The 24,973-nt window shown below is 43.5% G+C and overlaps 2 protein-coding genes across 2 annotated transcripts in view; both read left to right on the plus strand.

Moving 5' to 3' along the window:
* LOC134416606 (protocadherin Fat 4-like) overlaps positions 1-15,377 on the plus strand; it is a 28,264-nt gene extending 12,887 nt beyond the window's left edge. Inside the window, exons 16-34 of the mRNA XM_063153367.1 lie at positions 520-678; positions 1,082-1,233; positions 2,341-2,509; positions 3,454-3,662; positions 5,043-5,222; positions 5,803-6,022; positions 6,370-6,506; positions 7,186-7,329; positions 8,420-8,664; positions 9,145-9,254; positions 9,965-10,099; positions 10,245-10,381; positions 10,556-10,753; positions 11,061-11,155; positions 12,106-12,261; positions 12,970-13,167; positions 13,708-13,830; positions 14,220-14,430; positions 14,896-15,377. Of these exons, the coding sequence (XP_063009437.1) occupies positions 520-678; positions 1,082-1,233; positions 2,341-2,509; positions 3,454-3,662; positions 5,043-5,222; positions 5,803-6,022; positions 6,370-6,506; positions 7,186-7,329; positions 8,420-8,664; positions 9,145-9,254; positions 9,965-10,099; positions 10,245-10,381; positions 10,556-10,753; positions 11,061-11,155; positions 12,106-12,261; positions 12,970-13,167; positions 13,708-13,830; positions 14,220-14,430; positions 14,896-15,111 (3,194 nt within the window). The 3' untranslated portion in view covers positions 15,112-15,377. The remainder of the gene's footprint in view (positions 1-519; positions 679-1,081; positions 1,234-2,340; positions 2,510-3,453; positions 3,663-5,042; positions 5,223-5,802; positions 6,023-6,369; positions 6,507-7,185; positions 7,330-8,419; positions 8,665-9,144; positions 9,255-9,964; positions 10,100-10,244; positions 10,382-10,555; positions 10,754-11,060; positions 11,156-12,105; positions 12,262-12,969; positions 13,168-13,707; positions 13,831-14,219; positions 14,431-14,895) is intronic.
* A 410-nt stretch (positions 15,378-15,787) lies between these two features.
* On the plus strand, positions 15,788-24,750 carry LOC134416311 (activator of 90 kDa heat shock protein ATPase homolog 2-like). The gene is made up of 9 exons (XM_063152792.1): positions 15,788-15,908; positions 16,001-16,191; positions 19,695-19,780; positions 20,385-20,499; positions 21,664-21,755; positions 21,953-22,075; positions 22,583-22,684; positions 23,454-23,505; positions 23,691-24,750. Exons 1-9 carry the CDS (start codon positions 15,829-15,831, stop codon positions 23,864-23,866), a joined length of 1,017 nt encoding a protein of 338 aa, XP_063008862.1. The 5' UTR covers positions 15,788-15,828; the 3' UTR covers positions 23,867-24,750.
* Positions 24,751-24,973: the final 223 nt, after the last annotated feature.

Here is a 24,973-nt window from a genome sequence, read left to right on the forward strand (position 1 = left end):
AAATTATCAAAAATGATAGTGTGATCTTTTCACTCAAGCCAAATGAAATTTTTCTAAATAAAGTTTGCCATGTCAAAAATGAGGATTTTTCACACAAACTGATATTACTTCCTTCAATATAGTCACAATTTTTTTTCTGTTTTCTGAGAACCTATTGGCATTTTGATTGAAAATGTTTCCAAAAACATAATTCAGGTTTTTTTCTGGTTGTATACAGAAGGGCAGTTTCTAGGGTGATAAACAGTGTTGACAGTGATTTTTAGTCTTGTTAAAATGATTGCCAGTGCTTGATTGCTGGCTTTTTTCCCTTAAAAAAAAAATTATAATGTTGTTTTGGAGGAAAAAAGGCATAAAAATTTTTGTGAAGTTGGTATCCTAGCTCTTGGCCAGCCCTACTTTTGATCAGTATGACTGGATATATTCTCATTCAGAGGAGCTGTGTTGGTTTATATTTGCTGAAAAAAACACAACTGGTAACCATTTAGGTAAAACTCACCAAATGTGATGATTCTTTCTCAGTTACTGTGGAAGATGTCAATGAAGAAGGACCCGTGTTTGACCAGCCCTCGTATCACAGGATCCTCCTAGACAATTCTACAGCTGGCACACTGGTAGTGGACATCAATGCAAGAGATGAAGGCAAGGGTTATGATGAAGGCATTTTCTACAATATCTCAGGTACGTTAGGAAAAACTCTTAGAGCTGTTTATTACTGGGACACTTGGCACTGCTAAAGCAACTGCATGACACCAGAATGAGAGAGAATGGTCATAAACTGAACTGGTGGGTTCTGACTGCATAGAAGGTGTAAAAAATCCTCTGTGAAGATCAGTAATTAAAGGAAGAGGTTGCCCAGAGAGGCTGTCCTTGGAGATTCTCACCTGATGGATCAAAGCCTTGTACAGCCTGTGCTGAATTCCCTCCTGGCCACGTTTTGAGCCAGGAGGTTGGACCAGAGGGGGGTGCCTTGCTCCAGGTATAGGATTTCAACCTGTGCCTCCTCACTCCTGGGCATGCACTGCAGTCACTTGTCTCTTCTGGTTCCAGGGAACATCTCCAACACTCCTTTTTCTGTTTTCAGGTGGAAACTCAGAAGGCCTCTTCAGTCTTTCCAGTAGCACAGGAGAGCTCAGGCTAACAAGAGATTTATCCACACAAACTGTTCCCCTGTACTACTCCTTGAACGTCACTGCCACGGATTCGGGGCTGCCGCCTCTTTCAGCTTCTGTGAAGGTACCAACATTTCTGCCTGGCCTTCTCTTTACTTCCCCAGATTGCTTTATTCTAAACTGAGCACAGCCACACCAGGAGAGGGGTATTAGTCAGGCAAAACGATGCAAACCAGGAATCAGAATGTCAGAGATTTATTTCTGACATGAATGACACAAATGTCTGATTTATTTTTGTTTCAGGCTACATATAACAGTTACCAAGTTATGCTGCCCTAGCAATTGCTGGCACACTACCCAAAATGGTTGTGATCATTCCATTTCAGAAAAGACAGACAGAAGCTCCAGGCTGTGAGGGAGGAGGGTTAGAGCTGTAGAGACTTCTGTGTAAGGTCAAAGAGTGGGACAGCCAGAAAGGATGTAATGGAAATATTCGATAAATTAACAGGAGATGGCAAATAGAGTGTTCCTGTTTATTTTCCCCTAATGTAAGAAAAATAATTTCTAGATTGTAGAGTGAGAAATGTAAATGTGATTTAAAAATTATTTTTACACAGTGCTTATAACTTGCTGGTGAACTTTTGCCACTAAATATCACAGCAGAATTTAAAAAAAAAGAACTAGAAATCTATATGAATAAAGATGTAGAAAATTATCTTCAGCAACCTTAAAATGTAGACTTACAAGCCATCATTCTTCAGATGATTAGACAGCAGCTGTCTGGCAACAGATATAAACTATTTTTGTGAAGCAGTAGGCATTTTTTATTTACCACCTCTCACCTTTTGTTCTTAATCTATAAATCAGTCACACAATAGTTTTAAAATACTGTGTGTGCAAACTCCTGCTCTGGTTACACCCTCTCCAGTGGAAGGCTGGAGATGAGTGCATCTCTCTGAGAGCTGCTTAGTTCAAGTCCTTTGAAATGCGCTGATGTGAGGAACTGGAGCTCTGCATTTAGCAAAGCACCCAGGTGAACCTAAACTGAGGAGGTTTTTGCTGTTTCCCACCAGTATTTGCTGCCTTCAGGGCAGTGTCAAACACAGCAGGCAGCAACCCCAGGCTTCTTTCTCCTCACTGACCGAAGCCTGGACTTGTCCTACACCTCAGTAGGAAAGTTTTTGCTAAAGCTGCAAACACCACCCCCATGGCCACGTCCTTTTCTCTGCAGGTGTCAGTCATGGTTGCTCCCATGGATGTGTCCTTCCCACTGTTCCTGGAAGAAGCCTATCACCCTGCCCCCCTGGCAGAGCAGAGCCCCCCAGACACGTTTGTTGTGGAGGTCAGAGCCTTGTACAAGCTCCCTGTGGACTACAGCATCACCTCTGGAGATGAGAAGGGTGAGCCCTGGATGTGGAGAACAGGAGGAGCCCTGAGTGTTGGGATGGTTTCTTCTCTCTGGGTTTGTGCTCTTCCCTCAGTTCCACAGCCACTAACACTGAGTGTTGGGATGGTTTCTTCTCTCCTGCTTTCTGCTCTTCCCTCAGTTCCACAGCCACTACCCCTGGGTGGCAATGAAGCCAGGGCACCATTTTGGGGTGGATCAGGTGTGGGCATGGCACTGAATTTCTGTCAGAGCAGCACAAGGCACGTGGTGCAGGGCTGGCATCACCAGCTCTGTGCTGTGTCTGCTGCAGGAAGATCAGGCTGGACCTGGTCAGGCATAAAGTTACTCTGGCTGGACGAAAAATAACTAATAGCACAAAAACTTCTAGGAAAGAAAAATAACTCAGCAATGTTTTCCTAACAAATGTGAGCGCCTAGAGTGAGTTTGTATGCAGTCAAGTGCATCAGTGCTTTGTCACATGTGGTTTATTGCTAAATATAGAGCTGATTTTAATCTATCATCAAACAGCCAATTTGTACTTCAGTTTTCTGAAATGTTTTGTATGTGTTCTTGAAGGTAGTTGCAAATTCCTCACCTTCACTAAGAACAGGACTTGTTAGGAAATATAAAAAGTTTCTAACTGAAAGAGGGGCAAATAATCTCTGACTGTTTCAGAGGAATGTGAATACCTGGCTGGAGAGTGGTATATTGAATTTTCTCCCTTTGGGTTCCCATCTGACCTTCTGAATTGTTTCTTTTTGTTAATTACAGCCCTGGATATATCTGACATTCTTATCAACCTTGTAAAAACATTGAATTGCATTTTGTTCTTTGAAGAATACTGTAATATACGATATTCATATAAATAATATTCAATTTTCACTGAAGGATTCATATCTTCAGTTTCAACTAATGGAATCATAACCAGAATAATTTCTGGTTGATTTTTTTGAACAGGGTATTTCCTTATCCATCCATTCAATGGTGTTGTAAGAACAAGTAAGAATCTAAAACTGGAAGATTTTCCAGTAAATTTCAAGGTACGAGCAACAGACTCATCCAATGCTGCCATATTTAATGAAGTGGAAGTGAAGGTGGAAGTCCTTGATGAAAACAATTTCCCCCCAGTTTTCCCATCTTCTCTACTAGAAGAGAGATTGCCAGAGGTAAGAAAATGTAATCAAACTGAATCACAAAAATAAGTCTTCAAAATAACAATAATAAAAAGAATCTTTTGTTGAGTATACAAGTAAACCTTCAGGAGCTGGGTAGACTTGCTGTTCTGTCCTGCCCCATGGTGTTGTGAGGTTTATTTCAATCCCAATGCACACCAAGAATAATCTAGAGGTGTGGATTTATTGAAGAAAAAGTGAATCTTTTCTAATAGGGGGCTCCATTAAGGAAGAACTACCACTGCATTTTGAATGTTTTACATAGCGAATATTCAGGTGAATTTGAAATCTACTGGATGTGCTGGGCACCCCATAGGCTCCCACTCTGCCTTTTGTGAGGGAGCTTCACACAGGGCAGTACCAGGGCACAGTCTCTAATTTAACAATATTTCTGCTCTTGCTCACATACAGTCTGTTGTGATTTTGCTGGCACAAGTGATCAGCAGCAGAGAACAAGCCAGATCTCAGTCAGATTTTCAGACACTGTGGTTCTCTACAGAAGAAGCCACAGCATTTAAATATGTAAAAGCATCTTGCTCAACATTTCACTCTTCAATTTTGAAGCAAAACTTTTCACACTTTAATCTGCTGGTTGCTTTTTTTTTTTTTTTTTAAAAAGAAGCACATTGATCATGTTGATATTTTATAGAGCACATACCTTGCCTTTGAGATCCCCAGCTGATGCACACATATTGTCTTTAGCAGCCACAACTGATTTGAAGTCTAGTCCATTTCTACCACTGAATTAGAGATTCAATTTATTACACATAATTTTAATGTTCCCAGTGAGTTTAATGGAGAAGAACTAAAATCACACTCCCCAACCTTAAAAAATTGATTTCCATGTGAAATATTTACACAGTGGGAATTGCTGGATACCCTGTTGGATCAAATAACTTCAGATCAGGTCTCAAATGGCCCTGCAAGAGAAACACTGATACCTTCTGTCAATCTTGGTGCAAAGAACATTGTTTAAAAGGAAAATTAGATTGTTTATTTTAATAATTATTAGCCAACTAGTGTTCAGAAAGAAATGTGATTTTGGAGTTGAGAACACCCATTGAGTTTCACGGGAGAAGGGGCTGTTGCACAGAAATAACAGCACATCAGATATTGAGGTTAACATTTGGGCTGTTTGAAATAATATTGCTTCCTGAAAATTGCAGCTATATGTAGAGATATGGGGGGAGGAAAACAGTTATTTTCTGTAAATTAGAGAAAGCAAGAGACTCTCTTACTGTGTGGATCAAGCTGTATAATTTTGATTTAAAAATGTCTATACTAGTGTAAGTGGATGCAGTACCTGTTACTTTTACATAATTCAAGCAATTACAGCAAAGCAGTCTCTGAGATGCTCAATCCCTCTTCCTGCAGCATTCCCCTGCTACTCAGATTGTGCAGCTGAAAGCTCAGGACAGTGACACTGGCAGAAATGGTTTCCTGACATATGGCATTCTCAATGGACAAGGACTGAAATTCAGCATAAATGAAACCACTGGAATCCTTTATTCCACTGCCCCCTTTGATTATGAAGAGGAACCCACAGAGTACCAGGTTTGCTTTAGATATATTAAATCTTTATTTTTCTCTTGGAAAACAGGTAGCACTTGTGCTTTTGTTTAGCTTGACAAGGCTTGAGCATTTTCTGCATTAGTTTAGAATGGGAGCATCTCAAGGCATGAGGCATTATTAAAACAAGGCACTGCCTTTTGACTAGAATGAAATTCAAGCACAGCTCATTGTTCACCTGCCCTGGAAACACTTCAGCACATGAATAACTAATTTCACAATGGCAGCTCATGTATTCAGCCCTGTCTGATGCCTGAACCTGTGCTGAGATCTTGCAGATATGATTCTCAGTTAATCTGCTTTTTGTTGTTGCCACTGTTGGATATTTTTTATTGTCTTATTTTGCTTCAAGCAAAAATATTGGTGAATTTGTTGGTTCTACACAGAAAGACTTTTTTATTCACCCAAATACTCCTTAAGTTTTCAATAATAATTTTGAGGTGACTTCAGAATGGGACTTTACGTAAGAATATTTCAAAGATTAAGATTTCCCAAGGTTTTTTTTAATCCTTATGCAAGAACCTCTTTGTGTGACCTCTCACTACCAAAACTGTGCAACTTACAGGTTGTGGTGTATGCTGAAGATGATGGGATCCCTGAGAAGAAGAGGGGTTACTGCACAGTTGTGATAAAGATCACTGACATTAATGACTGGCCACCTGTGTTTGATCCAGTGCCTGAGTTCAATGTCCAGGAAAATGTGCCTGTGGGATTCATTGTTGGAAAAATCACAGCATCAGACAGAGACATAGGAGACAATGCCTTCATTCTGTATGAGCTCACAGGTAACAAGCAATTCTGCCACTGCACTGGCACTTTGTCTGTACAATTATGAATGTAATTAGTATTACCCATGTTATTTCTTAACCTCTTTCCACCAAAGCCAAGAATGTTCACTTTCTCCTGGTTTGGAATGTTACTAATTCATGCTCATAAAATTTTCAAACCTTGGCTCATGTTTCCAATGCCCATCCACTCAAAATATTTCTGTTCTTCTTCTACATTATCCATACGCTACTTAAAAATTGTTTTGATGAGTTCATGGCACAAGTAAACATATAATTTAAGAGTGCATTTAATTATGTGCTGCTAAGATGTATTAATTGATGATGCTTGTTTAAATCTGTCTCAGGCGAGGGAGAAAATATATTTGAAATAGATGCAATACAGGGCATCATTAAGATAAAGAACTCTCCAGACTATGAAACCATGAATAAATACAACCTCACAGTGACTGCAGTCAACAATAAATCTGCCCCTTTCTATCAGGTAAGAGACCATTACTGTAATGAACAGCAACACTTGAGAGTGGATTTTGAACTGCTGGGAGGGAGATCCATCCCAGCCATTTATTGTGTAGAATAAATGAGTCACCTCATCATGTTTAGAGTCAGACTTCTACAGCCTTTAACCACACTGAGTAGTAGTATACTTTAATTATGTGAAATATTCAAAATGATGCATGGTAGGCATTGACCCTGAATTGTTTGCTGACTGGCCTGTTCTGGGGAGCTGGAGTTGTCTCCTGCTGTTAGAACTGTAAGTGATGTGATAACTTGTTGTGGGAGAGGAAGTATTTTCAGCAGATTGTTCTAGTTCTGCTGTATTTCTTTTATTTGAAAAGTTATTAGGCACTTCTTTAACAGAATCAGAGCATGTGTGGTTTCCTTAACTGCATGGAGGACATGTTGGTCTCCTAAACATGTCCTGTTCTTATTCATTCAGACACCTTTCAAGGAGAATCCTACTGCAACACTGAATTCCTGCCTCTCCTGCTAAAATCCTGTAGTGATCTCTGATGCTGAGTTCACCCAATTAAACCCAGACAATATTTTACTGCAGCCTTTTCCAAGCCTGATTTATCACTTTTGTTGCACGTAAAGAAAACACAATGCTAAATAAGAGTTTCTAAATACTCTGAGATGCATGGCACCCCTTTGTTTCCTAGGCAGCCATCCATGTCAGAGTTGCAGTGATGGATGTGAATGACAATGCCCCAGTGTTTGCCCAGAGCTCCTACTCTGCTGCCATGAACATGGTGAATCCTGTGGGGGCTCCTGTCCTCACCGTGAGCGCCACCGACCGCGACCAGGTGAGAGATTCCTCTGTGACCTGAGCCTCAGCACAGCACATCCTGCTCCTCCTCCAGACAGAAAGGGAATCCTGCTTCACTGCTGAGAACTGGAAATGAGGAGTTTAGCTGGCTCTGCCTTGACACTGATGTACTCCCTGCTCTGGGCATGTTTCCTCAGCTCTATTTCCTTTAATTTTACCCTTTCCTATACAGAGCTGCACACACCAGTGCTTCAGAAGTACACAAGGACTGAAGCCATTTAGTGTCTCTGAAGTTATTTGAGCTTTTGAGGTAGAAGAATCTGTAAAAACTAAACATCATATAGCTGGAAATGTGAGCTCACCAAACTCCTTTGAGCAAGGAACTGTCTGCTCACCAAACTCCTCTAAGTGTGGCACCCTAGCTGATCCTCTCTGTCCCCACTGTTATTAAATGTAATTTTGTTTGATATATCTGTACTACACCTATCAAATAGGATCCAGGCACTGGCAGGGATATCCAGTAGTCAACCACATCACCATGACAACATCACTAGTAATTATATAATTTACAAGATGAAACATCTCCAAGTGACAACAAAATAGGTGTAGCAGGTGCCTTCCTATTTCTTCATGCATAATTTTGGTTGGAATAGCTGCAGCTGTGGTACATTGCTGCAAATCATCTAACAGCCCTTTTTTAATCAGCCTTTTCAATGATTCTGTATAAAAAGTGCAATTGCCTTTGAAAATTGCTGAACTGTGGGAGATCTGCATTGAGACCTCAGTGAAACTCCTCCTTCAGCTGTGCAGAGTGGCACTTGTCCTCCCGGTGCCACCCTCACTACTCTGTCCCCCTCTACACATGTAGCTTATTTTCATTAGAGACTTTTTGCCATCTTTTTACTGTGTAAATGACCAATGTATTGTGTATTTTCTTCTGCTTTGTGTTTCTTTTTAATTTTTACGCATCCTACCATGGCTTTCATTCTTAAAAAAAAAAAAAACAAACAAAACAGTGTTTTCAAAATAATTCCACTAGAGACATTGAGATGTTTTTTGGATCTCTGTTTCAGTGTTTATCCTAAACACACTCCCATTTCCATGATTTTGTGTTTCTTTCCTGGCAGGGGCACAATGGCCTCATTGAGTATTACATCCTCCCGGACGCCGCCGTGAGCCCCTTCTTCCTGATAGAGGATTTGAGTGAGGGGAAGATAATTACAACTGGGAACCTGTCTAGGTCTGGAGAGATGCACTTGACAGTGATGGCAAAGGACAAAGGCTCTCCCCCTTTAAATGGCACTGCTGTGGTTACTCTGAGCGTGTTTGACAACCGTCCCTTTGTTCCTCGCTTCAACCAAAGTGAGATCAGGTGAGGCTTTCACATTCACTTAAATAACTGGGATGTCTTCCCCAGGTGGTGCAAAACAGAGCAAACTTGAAGGTCACTTTCATATTTCTTCATGCAGAAGAAAGGACATCAGTTTTGGGGGTTTGTTAAAGCAAAACACAAGAAATTCTGCTATGCTTGGGGTTCTGTGAATGTGAGCTGAGGCATTGCCTTTTATTTCTCTACTTTGCAGCTTTATAAGCCAGACTCTTTGTCTCTTTGCTCTTCAACACTATAAAACATTTTTCCTTAGGTTTTACTCAAGGATGACCCAAAATCTGACTGGAAAACCAGGGTTTGCACTGTATTCTGAAAGTTGGGCAGATCTGGCAAACAACTGGGGAGAGGGGGCAAGATTTTCCACAGAGAACTCTCTTTTAAAAAGTTAAATTTCAAAGCCTGCCTGGGCAACCACTGTTGGCAAATCTAACATTATGGTTCATCGTTTATTTCCTGCATCAGCATTTCTGTTTTGGAAAACACTGGAGTGGATTATTTTATTTATGGTTTTGCTGTGGCTGAAACTTCAGGCAAACCAATTGACTACACTATTGTATCTGGCAATGAAAGAGGTGAGTACCAGCCCCATTTTAAGTTAAAATACCCAGGAGAACATCATAACCTGTCTTTTGCATGACAGGTGCTGCTGTGCATAAATGAGGAGAACGGAGAGCATGGATAAATCTTTTTTAAAAACAGGAGTTTTTAAAAAACAGATAATTTTTTTCAGGGCTTTTCAGCATTGACTTTGCTGATCTTTGGCTTTAGGAAGGGTGGTAACTTGCTAAGAAATGGCTTCTTTTATTTTTAAATTTTGAGATAAGAGTAATTTAGAGACTGGGGGAGCTAAAATAGAAAGTGTGGTTCACAAGCAGCTTCCTCCCTGACAATCACTTTTAGTCCATCATTTCCTTGCATTTATGTTAAGGCATCTGCCCTCTTGCAGCTGTGCCCAGGTTCCATTTGGCCCACAGCAAAGGAATTACATAGAAACTGAGAGAAAACTCGGAAATGTATTTTAAAAAATGGAGCTGTGCAGAAGGAGCTGCAATTCTCCTTATTTGTGAAATCATGTGAAATCCTTGTTCACATTTACTGCTCCTTGGGACGTTTAAGAGCTGTTTGGTTTGGGGTAGGAACCCTGGTAGCTGTGGTGATGCCTTTGCTGCCTGGCCAGTGGAAGTGTTGAATTCCACCTTGTTCAGAGCAGAGCAGCCATGGACACATCCCAAGGGCAGCTAATGGCAGCTGTCGCAGCAGAAGTGTGTGCTTGTCCTTTCAGGTCACTTCAGACTGGATCCTGAAAGTGGTGAGCTGAGAACAGCAGTTAATTTGGACTATGAGGAAGTTTCTCAGTATGTGGTTTTAATTCAAGCAAACCCAAGAGTCTCCTCTGCTGCAGAAGTGCAGCGTTCAGGTAACTTCTCGCTTTAAATTACATTCCAGGGGAGCAGTGGACACACGTTTTGTGTTTGCAATGCAGACAGGAGCTGTGATTCCCTTTAAGCTGTGAGGTTTGATGTGACCTGAGGAGGTGCAGGCTCTCACTCGTGTTTCCCCAGGGCTGTTTGCTGACAACGCGGCCATGCTGGCCATCTCCGTGCAGGACGTGAACGAGCAGCCCGCCTTCCCCAGCCCCTCCTACCGTGCCCGCGTCCCCAGCGCTGTGCCCTACAAATACCCTGTCACCACAGTCCAGGTACGGTATTCCTGTGCTCCCCACAAGGACAAACCCTGGCACAGAGCTGGGTTTCCCCCACTGTGTTAGAGGAGCCTTCAAGCTGCTCCTGAGAGCTGAGTTTACTGCTTGAAGAACAAGGTGCGGCCCAAAAGCCACAGGCCGAGTGTCTCAAATCACCTGTTTTAAACCCAGGCCACAGATCCAGACTCAGGAGACAATGGACGTCTGCAGTACACCTTAGTGGGAGGCCAAACCAATGAATTTGACATCGATGAAAACACAGGGCAGATTTTCACAGTTTCTGTAGCAGGAAAAGCTGGAACGTTTTATCTGCAAGTCCAAGCTGCAGACCAAGGCACAAGAAGACTCACAGCCCAGACAACAGTCAATGTAAGGAAGATTTTTATGTATAATCCTGATTTACTTCCATGTCAGAATTGTAAACAAGAAGGGCTAATTTTGGTAATGGCAAAACTACAAAATTACTTCTTAACTCTGTCAATAGGCCTGTCAGATACATGAATATTTACATACAGGAATTAAGAGGTTGCCATTTTCATTGACATATAAAAATATGTTGGCACGAAAACTGACTTTGGGAGGACAATTACTTTGGGGGTCTTTGTGGGGTTTTTTTTTGATCAATCTATGAGAGGTACAAAAGCTTTAGAAAATTTTATCTGTGATTCTTTATTAGGTAACTGTTGATTCCAGTTCCAGCAGCAATGTTGTGATGCTGGTGCTAAATCAGAAGATCAGTGCTGTGGAAAGAAAAAGTGTTGAAGTACAAAGGTATTTTTGAAACTGTGAAGCTTATTCTGGTATAATATCTAATGATAAATTCAGAGTTTGGGATAGGGGTCTGATAGCCTGCAGCCAGTGCTCATGAAAAGCCAGGCCTTCAATCTGACAGAGCTCAGAATAATTTGAGCAAGTTCACAAGAATCCACCAATTTTTGCCTTGTAAGTTTTTACTCTGAAGCTGACACGTCTCAAAGAGGTCACTGGACTAGACAATTTCATGTGGTCTCTTCTCACCTCAAGGTTTGTGTCATTTTTAACAGCCTAGGATAAAGGTTTTCATGGATAGCAGGATAAAAACGTGGAGACATAGGGCAGACGGCACAAACCAAACCCACCATTAAATTAAAACCACAATTGGCCTTTTGGGCATGTTAACAAAGATGGAAGATCTTTTGTTTGGCTACATATAAACATGTATTTACATTGGAAAGGTTGAGTCCTGTGCTTATGAAGGGAAATCACTCTGAATGTGGGCAAAATGAATTTGTGATGTTGGTGTTATTATAGACCAGTTCTTGTTGGTAAAAATGAAATGGAAAACTTTCTTGGAAGCAGCTGGTGCTGACTGCTGCCAGAATGAAGAATTAACTGGGCCACTGGTTCCACCCAGCATGAAATCTCTGGAAAAAGAGGAGAAAACAATGAGGATTATGAGACTGAATTTCCCTCCTCCCCACCATTACTGTTTATAGTAATCTATAGATATTTTTCCTCTACTGCTCACTCACTCAACAATTTTGGACAAATAGCTTAATTCCTTGGCTGATAATAATCCTGCATTTTTACATGCTTCAATCAAAGTACCTGCCAAGGTCATTTTATTAGTATCAATTAATATCTGCCAAGTGTTGTACTAAATACTACTTCATTTAATTTCCAGAGTAAAAGAATCTGTCATTGCCCAGCTAATTAAAAATGTTTTCTTCATATGATGCTAGGGTCCTGGAAGAGAAACTTGGATGGAATGTATTCGTGCTTAATATCTATCCCAAGGAGTCTGACAGAAATTCAAGGAGCAGCACTGATGAAACCCACATAGACATCATTGCTTTTGATGAGGCCCACCAGGAAGTACCTGCAGAAGATGTGAAAAGGTCTGTGTGGCACATTCTGACCTGTGGGGGTCAGAGCTCATGCAGACAGGACATTTTAGAATTCAGAAAGCTGATCCACTATTTACTGATAATCTAATTTCCAGAGCTAGCCAAAAACATGAGTAAGGCTGTTTCATTGTGCAAATCAGATTTAAAAGTGAGAGAAAATTTAAGAGAAAAAAAGCTGACGGAGAAAGAATATCATTAAAATATAATTTAATAGTTTAATATAATGAAATAATAGTTTAATGTAATTAAAATATATATTGATCTGATATATATATATGGTGTGTATATATATATATACACACCATATATATAAAGGGTGTGTGTATATATATATATATATATATATATATATATATACACACACACTTTATATATATGTGTGTATATATATATATATATATATACACACCATATATACAGACTATATATATATAGACTATTTAAAACCCCACACTCCAGGTGTATTTTACATTTCTTTGGTAACCTGTCAGTCATGTAGATCCTAGTTCAGGTGTCCAAGCTCTGCAGCATTTCAGGTCACAAGCCCCAGGGCTGGCTGCTGGAAAACAGAGCTTCTCCTGAAGGGGAGACACGACAAGCCCGAACGCTGGGGAAGGTCCTGGCAGAGCAGGGAGGGATATTCTGCATTTTCAAACCAATGTATTTTCAAACACATGGCCACTTTCGCTGTGTCCCCAGGAAGCTGAGGGAGCAGAGGGCTGCCATTGAGCAGGGGCTGCAGCAGGTGTTCTCAGCCCCCGTCAGCGCGGCCGTGCCCGAGGCCCCGGCGGCCGCGGCAGCCCCGGAGCGCACGGCCGCCATCGTGCTGGGCGTGCTGCTGGCCGCCACCTTCATCGCCTTCCTGGCCTACGTCCTGCTGGACCTCAAAAGGAAAAGGTACCAGGGTTTGCCTTCACAGTGTCACCCATCTTCACTGCTGATGGGTTTAATCAAAGGTGTTTGTTTGATAAATTAGCGGCTTTTGCGGGGAGCGCTGCCTGAGATTTGTTATGTTGGATGCACCACACACAACTGGAAGTTGTTTCTTCTTGTGTTTGTCACACAGCAAAAGCAGAAACAAATAGTTCTGAACCAGAGAAATGTGGGCAGCAGAAATTTTCACTGTGAGGAGGGGCACATGGGTCTTTTCCAACCCCATAAATGATGAAATCAAGGGAGGTTTTGCTGCTTAACTTCAGTGGCAGCATGGCCACATGGGAGAGGAAAACAATTTCCAGAAGGGAAGCAAACATTTACCCCGCTACCATTATGGAAAAATAGGAAATACTCCAAACTAATCCCCAGAACAACACTGAAAATAAATGTTGTGTATTCAATTTATAACACAAGTAACTCATCTTCTGTTTCTAAAACAACTGTAAAGCCAATCTCCAAAAGGAATTTTTTATTCTTATTATTTTAATGTATTATTTTCAGAAAGTATGGGAAACAGGATTTGGTTAAGAAAGTTGATGTTATGGAGGGCATTGATAACCCGTGGGCAGATGACAAAAATGGAAGCCTGAAAAGCTTAGAAAAACCAGAACATATGAATAATTGGTAAGTAGACTGCTGCAATCACAAATTTATAAAAAACTGCATATAAAAACCGTGGTTCTAGTTTATTTTGTTACCATAGGATTTCCCTTGGATTTCCCACTAGGCTATAGGTCCATTTTTAAGGACCCTGAACATGACAAATTAAAAATCTCTACACTTGAAGGAAGTTAATACCTTTTAATCTTGTATCAAAGGCAGATTCCTACTTACTCTTTAGCAAATTGTTAATCCTAATGCAGAAAAGACCCTTCAGGATACCAGAAGCTACTTAATCCCCTGGGTACAATCCCACTAATTTTGAGATCAGTGTAATTTTGAGATGTTGCTCTTGGTTGTAGAGAGGCTGAAATTTTTGTCTATGGTGCTGTGAAATCTCTGACCTCTCTTAGGAGAACAGAGGTGATGTCATTTGACAACCTGGAAGGCACCAGAGGAGATGATGCTGAAAAAGATGAAATTCAGGCCCCTGAAAAAGGCAATTACCTGGAGACAGTGCTGCTGGATTACAAGGGTGAAAGTGAGGAACGTGGAGCACCTGAAAAAGCTGCTGAAAGTAGAAATGTGGAGGTCCAGCCCACAGCGAGATTCACAACACAACAGGTAATGAGATTTATAATTGCAAAGCATGGAGTGAAAGGTATTTTATTGTTATTCACCAAGTAATTGAAGGAATTATCAAAAAAAACTAATCCAATAGAACTAAAACCAAATATATATTGTCAAGTAATCCCTGGGAGTGTCCAAGGACAGGGCTTGGAGTGACCTACTCTAGTGCAAGGCGTCCCTGCCCATGGCAGGGGGTTGGGGCTTGACAATCTCTTAAGGTCCCTTCCACCCCAAACCATTTTGTGATTCTATTAAAAAATGTTAGGAGGAGGAGGAGGGGCTGTTTGTCTATGCCTAGAAGAAGGAACAACACTTTAATCCAGAAGTGATGACTCTCTTCTGTCTTTATGGACTGTGAACAGTAAAGGGCTCACAATTTTACAATTTCCACCGTTTATCATTTCTCCACACTCAACCATTTGTAGCTCTCTGCCTCACCAGCGCTATGCCTTTTTGCAGGACTCCTTTCCAACAGACACAAACCAGAAGCCAGCTCTCTCCTTCTTAACACCTCAGCCCACACTGCCTGCCCCTGAGAAAGAACTGAAAGGAGTCAAGTTTTCAGAGGTGGCAGTGATTTTGGACCCAGAGCCCGGAGATGATGAGTCTGAGGACGATGAGCCTGGAGATGATGAGTCTGAAAACGATGAGTCTGGTGATGATGTATCTCTCTGATAAGAACACTCCATGAAGAACATTTTTAGAAAAACCACAATGAGACTCATTGGAACAGCTCAGAATTAAATGAGCAATAAGAATATGGGAATGTTATCCAGATTTTAATTTTGTTGCTGTTTTAAGGATGGATGAGGAAGAGAACAAGCAATATGCGGGAAGGGCTGCAGTGCTGCGCTGCTTTCCCAGCAGCAGCGCTGTCTCACTGTGTATTTAATTTCTTCTGGCACGTGTCAAAGACAAGACAATAAACCCGATTCCAGAGGCGCTGCCTTGTCATTGCTTCAGATCGAGTAATTTGGGGACATCAATTCCGTTCTTGTGCGCAGAATCGTCCGCCGCAGCGTCTGAAAACCAGAGTCTGTTTTCTCATTTTCCTGTTCTCCATATTTTTTTTCTCTCTCTCTCCTCTTTTCCAGCGAGGCGGTGCCTTTCCCCGGAGCAGCCCCGAAAGAGCGGCTTTTCCCGGACCCAGGAGCGGCTTTTCCCGGGCACGGGAGCGGCCGCCGGGCCCCAGAGCAGCGCGGAGGCTCCGGGCGCTGCCGTCCCCGCTGCCTCCGCCCCCCGCGCCGGGAGGAAGGGCAGGGCCGGGCCTCGCCTTCCTCCTCCTCCTCCTCCTCCGGCGGGGCGGGGAAGTTTCTGGCACCTTCTGGCGGTGGCGGCGGAAGCGGCCGCGGGCAGCGGGGGGAGCGGCGGAGGCGGCGCCGCGGCAGCGCCATGGCCAAGTGGGGCCAGGGGGACCCGCGCTGGATCGTGGAGGAGCGGGCGGACGCCACCAACGTGAACAACTGGCACTGGTGAGTCCCTAAAGCAGCCACAAATCCCGGGATGCGGGAGGGGCCGGGGGAGCGGCGGCCGGCGCTGACCCCGCAGGTTCCTCCCGGCGCAGGACGGAGCGGGACGCGACCAGCTGGTCCAAGAGGAAGCTGAAGGAGGTGCTGGAGGGGCTGGTGGTGGAGGGCGAGGCCGGGCGCTGCGAGATCGGCGACCTCAAACACGTGGAGGGCGAAGCGTCCTGCAACAGCCGCAAGGGGAAGCTCATCTTCTTCTACGAGTGGAACCTGCGCCTCAGCTGGAAAGGTACGGCGGGCTCCGCGGGCACGGCCGGGCCTGGCAGCGGGTCCGGGCCCGGCGGGGAGGCGGCACCGCCCGGGCTGTGCCCGCTGCCACCGCGGCCGGCCCTCGGCACGGAGCCGGGCCCGGAGCGCGGGAGCTGCAGTGGCTCCGGCCGGGGCTGGAGGCGATGCGGGAGCCACGTGGGCCCGGCCCGGAGAGATGCGTGTTCCCAAATAACCTTGAAACCCGAGCTTGGCTTTCCCCTCAGCCCGGCTTTCCCACCGCGTATTGCTCAGCGCTGCGGCCCCGGGCTGTCAGCGCGGTCACTCGCTTTGCTCTGCGAGAAGTGAGTGCTGCATTGTGGTGGCACTGACAGCAGAGTGCGGGGCTGCTTCAGTGACACTGTGCTCACATTGCAGCTCCACATTACAGCTGTGCTGCTTCAGTGACACTGTGCCCAAATTCCAGCTCCACATTCCAGCTGTGTGCTCCTCTGTGCTCTGGGGAACAGGAAAACCTGGGAGATGTCACATCTCAGCTGTTTCCAAAACCGAACTGCAGTTTACATTGAGAATTACCAATTACAGGAGGATGAAACTCTTTAGTGGGAAGTAGAAATAATTCTTGATTATTTGGGGTGCTGGCTGTGTCCATGCATTTTTTTGTTGTGTCATATCCATTTGCATTCCCAGCTCTTGGAGTTGCCCTCGGCTGTGCCTGTCCCATGACAAGTTCTTTGTTTGCAGTTTGGCTTTTGGGGATGCCAAGGAATTCTTCCCGTTTATTCAACGCCTAAAACTTGACAACACCTTGTGGCCTGTGTCTTGCACTGGAGCAGGAGCAGCTGATGGAATGAGCCTGCACAGGAAATTGTCCCTGGATATTGTAGTGCCAAGTGACAGGCTGTGCTTCGCAAATGCTGTCCTCATTCCTCAGCCCTGGGCTGTGGAGGCTGGCCTGGCTGGAATATTGCTGGGACCAGAACAGATCTGGAATTGAAGTCTGCACCCACAATAAGAGGGGACTTTAAACTGAGTACTGTTGTTTGGTTTAGGTAGTTTTATATGTTCCAAGTGTGTTATAAACTGACACCACACTTAGAGGTGGGGTGTAAACGTTAACAGAGAACAAGGCAAATACTAGACTCTTGTGCAGTTTAAATCCGTGTAGATAAAATAATTGTAACCAGTTTTTTAAGTTCATCTAAGAGCACCTGAAGCTTTAAACAGAGGTTAGCTCCGCTTTGTGTGGTTTATTTCAGAGTATAAAGTTAGAAGCAGACTGACAGTATTTTGTTTGTGTTTCTATGCAAGTTCTCTCTAAAGTGTTTCTCTCCAAGGTGTTTGTGCTGGTCAGTGTTTAGAGGCAGCTCTGACTTTGCTATGCTGAGTGAATCATGGCTTTGAGAGCTTCATTGGCTACTATACAGGAAATTCTAAAAAAAAACCCCAGAGGCTGATGTTGTTTTTTTTTTTTTGGTTTTTTTTTTTTTTTTGATGACAGCCAGCATGTTGTGTGTGTTGAGGGCTCTAAATTAGAAGTGAGAGTTCAGATTGAACTAAAAAACTGTAATTAGTTCTACAAGTCTTCAAGGATAACTAGGACTTGAAGCTTTGATTAAGAAGGTGGGTATGTAAGGACAAATGATAAAAACCCTGAGATTTGCAGCTGGTTTGGAAAGTCCCAGGTAGGAAAAACTTTGTGTTTAGCAATTTAGGTAAGAAACAAGAAAGTGAGGAACTGAGTGTACTTAATGGCACTAAAATTGAGAAAAATGGCTGTTCTGTCATTTTTAGAGGATGTATTGAGGATTTTAATGGATCATTCCGCATTGTGGTGCAAGCTTTGTGAAAACATGTTTGTCCTTTTAAAGCAGGTATTTCAGCAGTGTGTTACAGCTGGCTCTTTCTGAGATGTGTGCTTCACTCTGGACTGGCAGGAAACAAAAAAAAATTTATTCCCAAGCCTGTTACTGAATTCCAGTGAAATTCCACCACATAATTTGAGTGATTGATAAAAAGGCAGTCAAGCTTTATTTACATTACAGTGGTAGTGAAAATGCAGAGCTGCACTGACATTCTGTCACCAGCTCTGTTTGTTCTCTGGTTGGACTTTGCTGCCCAGCACAGCCCCTGGCACTGTGAAGCTTTATTTTAAGAGTTGTGAAAACTGCTGGTAGCATTAGCTGGCTGAAGTCAGGTTTGTGTTTAGCTGCCCAGAACTCCTTCCTGCAGGGCTGCACTTCCTTTCTGGGGAGCAGCCAGAGATCAGCTGGGTTTTATTGTCTGCAGGGTTGTGTGGTTTTCGTGTGCTGGTCCTGGTGCTGGAGAGGGCAGGGAACAGCACCCAGAGGTGGCTCTGTGGGCCCAGGAGTGTTGCAGGGATGGCACTGACCAGTTCCCAGGGTTTTTCTGAGTGTCAGGTTCTCCTGGGCCACTCTGAGCTCTGGTTCTGCTGTCCCTGTGTGGCTGTGCAGTAACAGCTCTGTGGGTTGTGCAATCCCTCAGACCCGAGCGGGGAGGGATCTTTGCACTTTGCTAAAACAGCTCTGCACTGCTCTCCAGGCCAGGAGCTCCTGGGCTTTTGTTGGCATCTCCAGCAGTTGGGTTCTGTCATGGGGGCTCAGGGCAGTCATTAAAGTAATGAGAGTGATGGGCAGGGGAACCCAGGTGGCTCCTGTGAAAGTGATTTCCCCAGAAAATTCTGCATCTGCCTTGAGCAGTCCTGCTCAGCCCTGGGCTGTTGGAATGGGAGTTCTGCTGATGAAGCACCTTGTTAGATTTTAATGTTCTGGCACTGAGCTGAAAGCCCTGCCTGGTTCTCTTATTGCTTTCTGAAGAGATTTTACTTTTTTCTAGATTCATCTAATTAGCGAGTTAATTTAAATAACAAAGCACTTTTGCAAGGCCAGGGGGAAGAGTCTTCAGTGTAATAAAAAAGCCTCAGACCTTCGCTTCAGTCCCTCCAGTGTACTCTGAGGCAGAGCAGCAAGGGGCAGCTCAGTGGGGTGGGCCTTGGCCCCAAAGGATCAGAAGTGGAGCAGAATTCCTGTCCTTGCTGACTCTTTATTGTAAAGTGGATAAAAGTGATATCAGGTGCTCTGAATGTGCAGGTGAAGTTCCTATTTTTAAAATGTGAATTGTATCCTCTCCATTATACACGTGTGTGTTTCCTGGTAACGTTCCTGCATGTTGGGAGTTTCACACAGTGAAAGAGGGCAAGGTCAGCATTGCAGGGAGCTCCTGCATCCAGAGCAGGCACATTCAGGGGAGAAGGAGATGGTGTTCCCCTGCCCACCCTCAGATGCACAGGCTGTCAGAGCAGCTGGGTCCCTGCCCTTCCCTGGTGCACCTGGATGGGGACACAGCTCCCAGCAGAGGCTCAGGTTCCTCCTCAGTTCCTCTAAATCAGCCCTGAGGCTCCTCCTTCAGGTAACACCTTTGTACAAATGAGCTCCACCTGTGAAGCTCTTGATGTGGGGGAAAGAGTTTTAATGATGCATTTAAGAATTCGTTATGTTAATACAGGTACAGTGAAAGAGTCTGGTGAGAAACATAAGGGATCTGTTGAAATTCCTAACCTGTCAGAAGAAAATGAGGTAGATGATACAGAGGTAGGTGTGCAACACTGCTATGGCTCTATAGGTCCACAGTTCTTAAATAAAGTTAATCAACATCAGGCATCATATTTTGATTTATCCTGTTACTAAGTGGGGTAATTGCTATGTGGATAGTTTATTTCATGCTTTTGTTTATTATACTTGGAATAATGCTTTATTCTGTTCTCAAATTAACCAGTGAGGAATGTGCAGTTTGCTTTGCTAATTAATGTTTGTGATAATATTTTAACTACAAATTGGAGAAGAACTCTGCTTGTAGTCTTAAAAAAAACCCCACCAACACAGCAAACCACTCCCAGCCCTAAGAGCTCAGGGAATCTCTGTGTTGGGTGGATAATGGTGGATACTGGGCTCCCACAGATCCTTCAGCCTCTGCTGAGAAGCAGCTCTTGGCTGAACTAGACTGAATGGATATACTGCATTTATTTATGTGTTAAGAGGACTTACTTTTAGCAAAGGTTGGCTCCCCCAAGATCATGAATTGGAAATTGCAGCTGTCCTCTGAGCATAGTAAACAAAGCCCAAAGCTTTCCTTTACTGCCAGATCCCAAAGGCTCATGGCTGGGGTCTCTTAAGTGCTGTCATTTTTCTGTTCTAGATAAATGTTAGCAAGAAGAAAGGGGAAGGTGATGTCCTGAAGGAGCTGATGAGAACTGAAGGAACCACCAAAGTCAGAGAGGCCCTGAGGGACTACCTGAAAGCACTTAAAACAGGTAAATGGAACCAGGTGCATTAATCAGCACCTTGGGAGTGTCCTGTGCAGGTGCCTCTCCTGAACAGCTTGCTCAGATAGTGACAGATCCCTGGGTTTGTGCTGGTGTGATCATTGACAAACCCCTGGGTTTGTACTGGTGTGATCTTTATTGTCACCAGCTGAGCTGAGTTAAGTCAGTCCTGACACTCAGGATTGTTTAAAGGTGGCTCTGCCCAGAAGGTTCTGCAGTGCCTGAGCTGCCAGGGCTCAGCTTGGCCCTACTTGGACTGGCCAATATTAGGATTTCTTTTTTTTTTTTGTCTGATTTTAAAAAACTGCCTTCCTTGCCTGATCTGCTGCCGTATTTTTGTGTCCCTTTGTTTTATATAGAATTTCTGAAATGCTGTCTTTATGTCTGTTCTTTACTGTGTAAATTCATTTTCTGCTCATCTGTAAGCTTGCCATTATCGTTTGAGATTGTGAAGTTTTATTATCCTAAATTTACTAAATTCATAAATTTTCACTTGTTCTTCTAAACCAAGGGTGAATCAAATTTAAATTTTCCTTTCTTTTTTTTTGAACTATGCTACTTTGTGAATGACAGCTGTTTCCAAGAACCAGGAAAATTTGCTCAAAAAATTGATGCATTTATAGCTTATAGTCAAATTGTTACCAGGTACATCTCTGATTGTGAAATACTTTGTTAAATTATTACCTCTTTGTTAAATGCTGTGTAATTTTCCCAAGTTGGATGCACCAGTTTTTGGCTTGAGAAATTACTGTGTATGATTTTTAGGGTATCCAAAGATTCTTTAACTCTGGGAGCTCGAAGGGCAGCAGCCTCTGGCAGGGTTGGCTCCATTCTGTGCTGAGTTTCCCTCCAGCCTTCTCCCAGACTTAGAAAAATTTCTTTGGGTGTTGTTTCTCTTTGATCAGACCATCTGTCTGTGCAGGTGTTTCTGATCTGGGGTCAGGTAACTTGGAAAAGCCTTTTGAAGGGAAGTTGCTGTTAGGTCTGTTCCTGATGGAAGCCTAGGAGTAAACTGGGAAAGCTGGATTGAGTTTTATGTCCTGCCCAGTTTTACCCATTCTCCAGGGTTGTGGTGATCTTCAGTGAATATCTGAATGTCAGGGGGGTTGAACAGCTTGGTTTCATACTGACAAGTGCTTTTCTTCATTGCAGAGTTCACCTTGGGAATGATTCTGCCCACAAAAGCTGCTGCTGTAGGTCAGGACCTGGCCACAGAGCGCAAACCAGGCGGGAGCCCTGTGCAGGTGTGTTGGCTTCAGGCTTTCCCTCTGAGTTCAGAGACTCCTGAGCAACAAAACTGCTGAGGAAATGCAGAAATGCAGTGTGCAATTGCTGAGTGCTTGAGAAGCTGCAGGTGATAGCCCTCTTGCCCTGCCAGCACTTTGAAGGGTCAGGATCTCACACTAATTCTAATTCTTGGGAATGTTTTTTTGCTTTGCAGGACTCTGTTACACCACAGGCTCTGGATATGGTGGGAGTAAAAATTCCAACAGTGAGGATACACATGAGGGAAGTCTTCAACTCTCCAGCTGATGAACTGTACAGCATCTTCACAAAGAAGGAAGTAAGTGATAATTTCAGGAGGCATTTTAACTGAATGTGGCTGCTGATGCTGCTGAAGGGTTGTGTAAATAATAAACACATCACAGTGTCAAGTACAAATTCCATTTGATGAGAGTTTATTAGGCTGCCTTAGAACTTTTTTTGCCAGGTGTTCCCTTAACAAAGTGAGGCTGCATTGTTGTGGTGTTTGGGTGCAGCTTCCTTAACAAAAGCTTTGCTCTTTGATGTTGAGGTGTTGAGGAGCGTGAAGGGCTCAGTAATGGCACTGCTGCTACCCACAGCTTAATTAGATTAATTACTTGAGGTGATGATTCTGTTGTTTATAGGGTATGAAACGCAGAATCACTAATTTTGGGTTTGTGTCCTTTAAAGGAGCCTGGGCTGGGATTGGAGAACTTTAAATTCCAACTCCAGGGCCACCTCTGGGAACAGAAATGGCTCTGATTCCTGCAGCTCCCCTCCCTTGTCTCCCAGCCTGGTGCATTTTGTGTTTTTCTTTTTTCTTTAGTTGGTACAGAAATTCTCCAAGTGCCCAGCTGTGATTGAAGCAGAGAAAGGAGGCAAACTCCAGATGTTTGAGGGCTGTGTCAGTGGTGAATACACAGAACTGGTAAAATTCTCCTGCTTTACTTTAAAAAGGGAGGGGAAGGGAGGGTGGCTCCTTCTCTGAGCTAAAAAGCAGAGTAAGTTTGTGAATTTCAGCTTCTCTTGTGAGTATTTCAGTTCCTCTATTTCACAGCCAAACAGTTGGGTCTTTTGTTGTGTGGGATTGACCACACCTAAGGACCTGCATAGGGAGCAGAAAACCCAGCACAATTCTCTGTAACTGAGAGGAGGGAGAAAGGTTTAAGGTTTATCAACCAAATCCCTCTTTTTAACTGGGGGAATGATCTCTGTTCTATTCAGGGCAAGTGTTACCCTGTCCCAACTGAATGCTGGTGCAAATAGAAGGGGAAAACCTGATAATTAGAGCTCAGCTGCATTTCTGAAATGTCCTAAAAACCATTTTCATCTGCAGGAGTGCCCGACTTGTGTATTGGGCCAGGCTGGGTTGTGTAACACAATCACTCAGTCACACTTTGAAATTTCAGTGGGGAAAACTGGGCTTGTCCTTGTTTCCTGCAAGAAAATCACTGTTTCATGTGCAGTACCCAGTGAGTCCTGGTCTTTTCCCACAGCAGAAACACAACATTGGAAAGCAGCACACTGAGAGCTCCATGAAAACATTTTTTATTTCAAAACCCAGACCCCCAATCCTGCTCTTGTTTACATGCATGTGTCCAGAATGCCATAAGCTGCTGCTCCTGTCCCTGTGTTTCAGGGAGAACAGGAATGGGAATTCTCTCAGGTGCTGACAAGAACCTCCTTCTCTTCCCCAGGTGCCAAGCCAAAGACTTGTCCTGAAGTGGAGGTGTAGGAGCTGGCCTGAGGGTGAGTTTCCAAGATCTCTGATCCTGCAGGGCTCCTGTGCAGGGAGGAGAACCAGGCCTGGAGGGACCAGCCTGGGCTGGACATCCCTTGGGAAAAAGGCAGAGCAGAGAGGGAAGAAGCAGCAACAAATGGCAAATTTTTCTTTAAAAAGCTGCTCACTGAAGGCTCCTGTTGTCTCTCCTCAGAACATTATGCAACTGTGGCCTTGACCTTCCAGGACCTGGCAGCTCAGTCGGAGCTGGAGCTGGAGTGCAAAGGGGTTCCTGTCTCCCACGAAGAGAGTACAAGACAATGCTGGAAGAAGCAATATTTTGAAGAAATACATCTTTTACTGCAGCAATCAAAAGACAGCATGGAATGATAACAGCACTGTAGTTTTGTTAGGGCATTACTTTTTATACTTTGTTAACATTTGGTTTTCTAAAAAAAGAAAAAATATAATTTATTTGTGGGAAGAATAAAGACCCACTTCTATGAGACTGTACATAGTTTAAGCACTATTTATGGGTTTTTAGGGAATGAGAGGCAAGTCAGACTGTACATCAACAGCTTTACCTGGGGACAGTGATCTCTGTTCTGCTTGCCTGGAACTTGAGAGTGATAATGATCCAGTTGCAGTGAGCCCTGCCTTCAGAGGTAGGTGAGCTACACCATCAACAGAAGCATTTCCAGTTCCTTACTGTTCAGTGTATCAAGTGGCAGAATGAAATCCCTGTAGGAGACGGAGTTCCCAGCAGAGGTGAGCTGCAAGGGATTACAAAACTGCTGATCCATTTCAAGAATTGGGGGTGTCATTTACAGTCTCTGTGGAATACTTGCTAGGTGCTTTTAACTGCAGACCGTTTGCAGCTGCAGTGTTAGGGAAGATAATTAACAATGTCATGTAATTATTAGGTCTGCATGCACTGTACTCCCTCCCTTGACCTTGGTGTGACATTTATTTAGGAAGAAACAAACAGTAGTAGTGCTTTCTTTCTGCAGTTCTGTAAAACCTTCCACTGAAATGATTCACAGCCCTCTGCAATGCTGTACCTCAAAGAGAACAACTGTAAAGAGAATTTTGACAGGAACAGATTGTAATTCCTAATACAAGCATCTCGAGGTGAGCAAGGATGACTTAAGTCTCAGATGCTTTATAAATAAAGTGTGCAAATGAAATATGCAATCTGAAACAATCTGACCACAACAGGGCAGGCTGCTTTTGGAAAACATGCTTGGCTCAATAAAAATATGACTTTACATCAAGCTGATTTTCTCCATAAACTGATACTGTCACACTAAATAAGTTTCTTAGCAGATAAGGCCTGTATATTTTATTGTTATAGAATGCCAACACATGGCAACCTTACCACCCAAAAAGCTCCCATTATCCTGAGGAGACAGAGGAGAGGCTCAGAGCACTCCCTGGGGCTCTGTTTTAAGTGGCCATGTGCTGGGTGGGGAGCAACCTCCTGAGAAATGTTCTATT

Source organism: Melospiza melodia, chromosome 3 (genome assembly GCF_035770615.1).
Source record: "Melospiza melodia melodia isolate bMelMel2 chromosome 3, bMelMel2.pri, whole genome shotgun sequence".
Classification (NCBI taxonomy): domain Eukaryota; kingdom Metazoa; phylum Chordata; class Aves; order Passeriformes; family Passerellidae; genus Melospiza; species Melospiza melodia.

Excerpts from the sequence above, each read along its gene's own strand:
- LOC134416311 (XM_063152792.1), top strand. The coding sequence starts at position 15,829 with ATGGCCAAGTGGGGCCAGGGGGACCCGCGCTGGATCGTGGAGGAGCGG. Across the intron at positions 15,909-16,000 it reads AACGTGAACAACTGGCACTG|GACGGAGCGGGACGCGACCA; the intron begins GTGAGTCCCTAA and ends CTCCCGGCGCAG. Across the intron at positions 21,756-21,952 it reads CAGGCGGGAGCCCTGTGCAG|GACTCTGTTACACCACAGGC; the intron begins GTGTGTTGGCTT and ends TTTGCTTTGCAG.